Source organism: Condylura cristata, unplaced genomic scaffold (genome assembly GCF_000260355.1).
Source record: "Condylura cristata isolate star-nosed mole 26May11 unplaced genomic scaffold, ConCri1.0 scaffold00006, whole genome shotgun sequence".
Taxonomy (NCBI): domain Eukaryota; kingdom Metazoa; phylum Chordata; class Mammalia; order Eulipotyphla; family Talpidae; genus Condylura; species Condylura cristata.
This window is the reverse complement of record NW_004567107.1, coordinates 243,406-243,929: the sequence shown is the minus strand read 5'-3', so window position 1 is coordinate 243,929 and position 524 is coordinate 243,406. Positions and strand designations below refer to the sequence as shown.

General features: G+C 68.5%; 1 protein-coding gene across 1 annotated transcript in view; it reads left to right on the top strand.

Moving 5' to 3' along the window:
- Positions 1-2: 2 nt before the first annotated feature.
- Positions 3-524, top strand: part of SLC34A3 (solute carrier family 34 (type II sodium/phosphate cotransporter), member 3) — a gene marked incomplete at its 5' end in the record, with an annotated part of 4,939 nt that continues 4,417 nt past the window's right edge. The window contains 3 exons of the mRNA XM_012721153.1: positions 3-87; positions 162-305; positions 385-496. Of these exons, the coding sequence (XP_012576607.1) occupies positions 3-87; positions 162-305; positions 385-496 (341 nt within the window). The remainder of the gene's footprint in view (positions 88-161; positions 306-384; positions 497-524) is intronic.

Below are 524 nucleotides of genomic sequence, written 5' to 3'. Positions count from 1 at the left end.
TTCTGAAGGCCTGCGGGCTCCTGGGCAGCCTCTACCTCTTCATCTGCTCCCTGGACATCCTCAGCTCGGCCTTCCAGCTGGTGGGCAGTGAGTGACGGCGTGTGGGGGCTGCGGGCGGCGGCCGGCTGGCCGCAGCCTCAGCGCGTCTCTCCCTGGTGCAGGCAAAGTGGCCGGAGACCTCTTCAAGGACAACGAGGTGCTGTCCAACCCTGTGGCCGGCCTGGTCATCGGCGTGCTGGTCACCGTCCTCGTGCAGAGCTCCAGCACGTCCTCCTCCATCGTGGTCAGCATGGTGGCCTCTAAGCGTGAGTGTGCCCCTGGGGCGGAGAGCGGCCAGGCAGCGGGGCGGCCGGACAGGCAGGGGCTGACGCGGCTCCCCCCTAGTGCTGACCGTGAAGGCGTCTGTCCCCATCATCATGGGCGTCAACGTAGGCACGTCCATCACCAGCACCCTGGTGTCCATGGCCCAGTCGGGGGACCGAGAGGAGTTCCGGAGGTGAGCGGGGTGGCGGCGGGGCAGGACC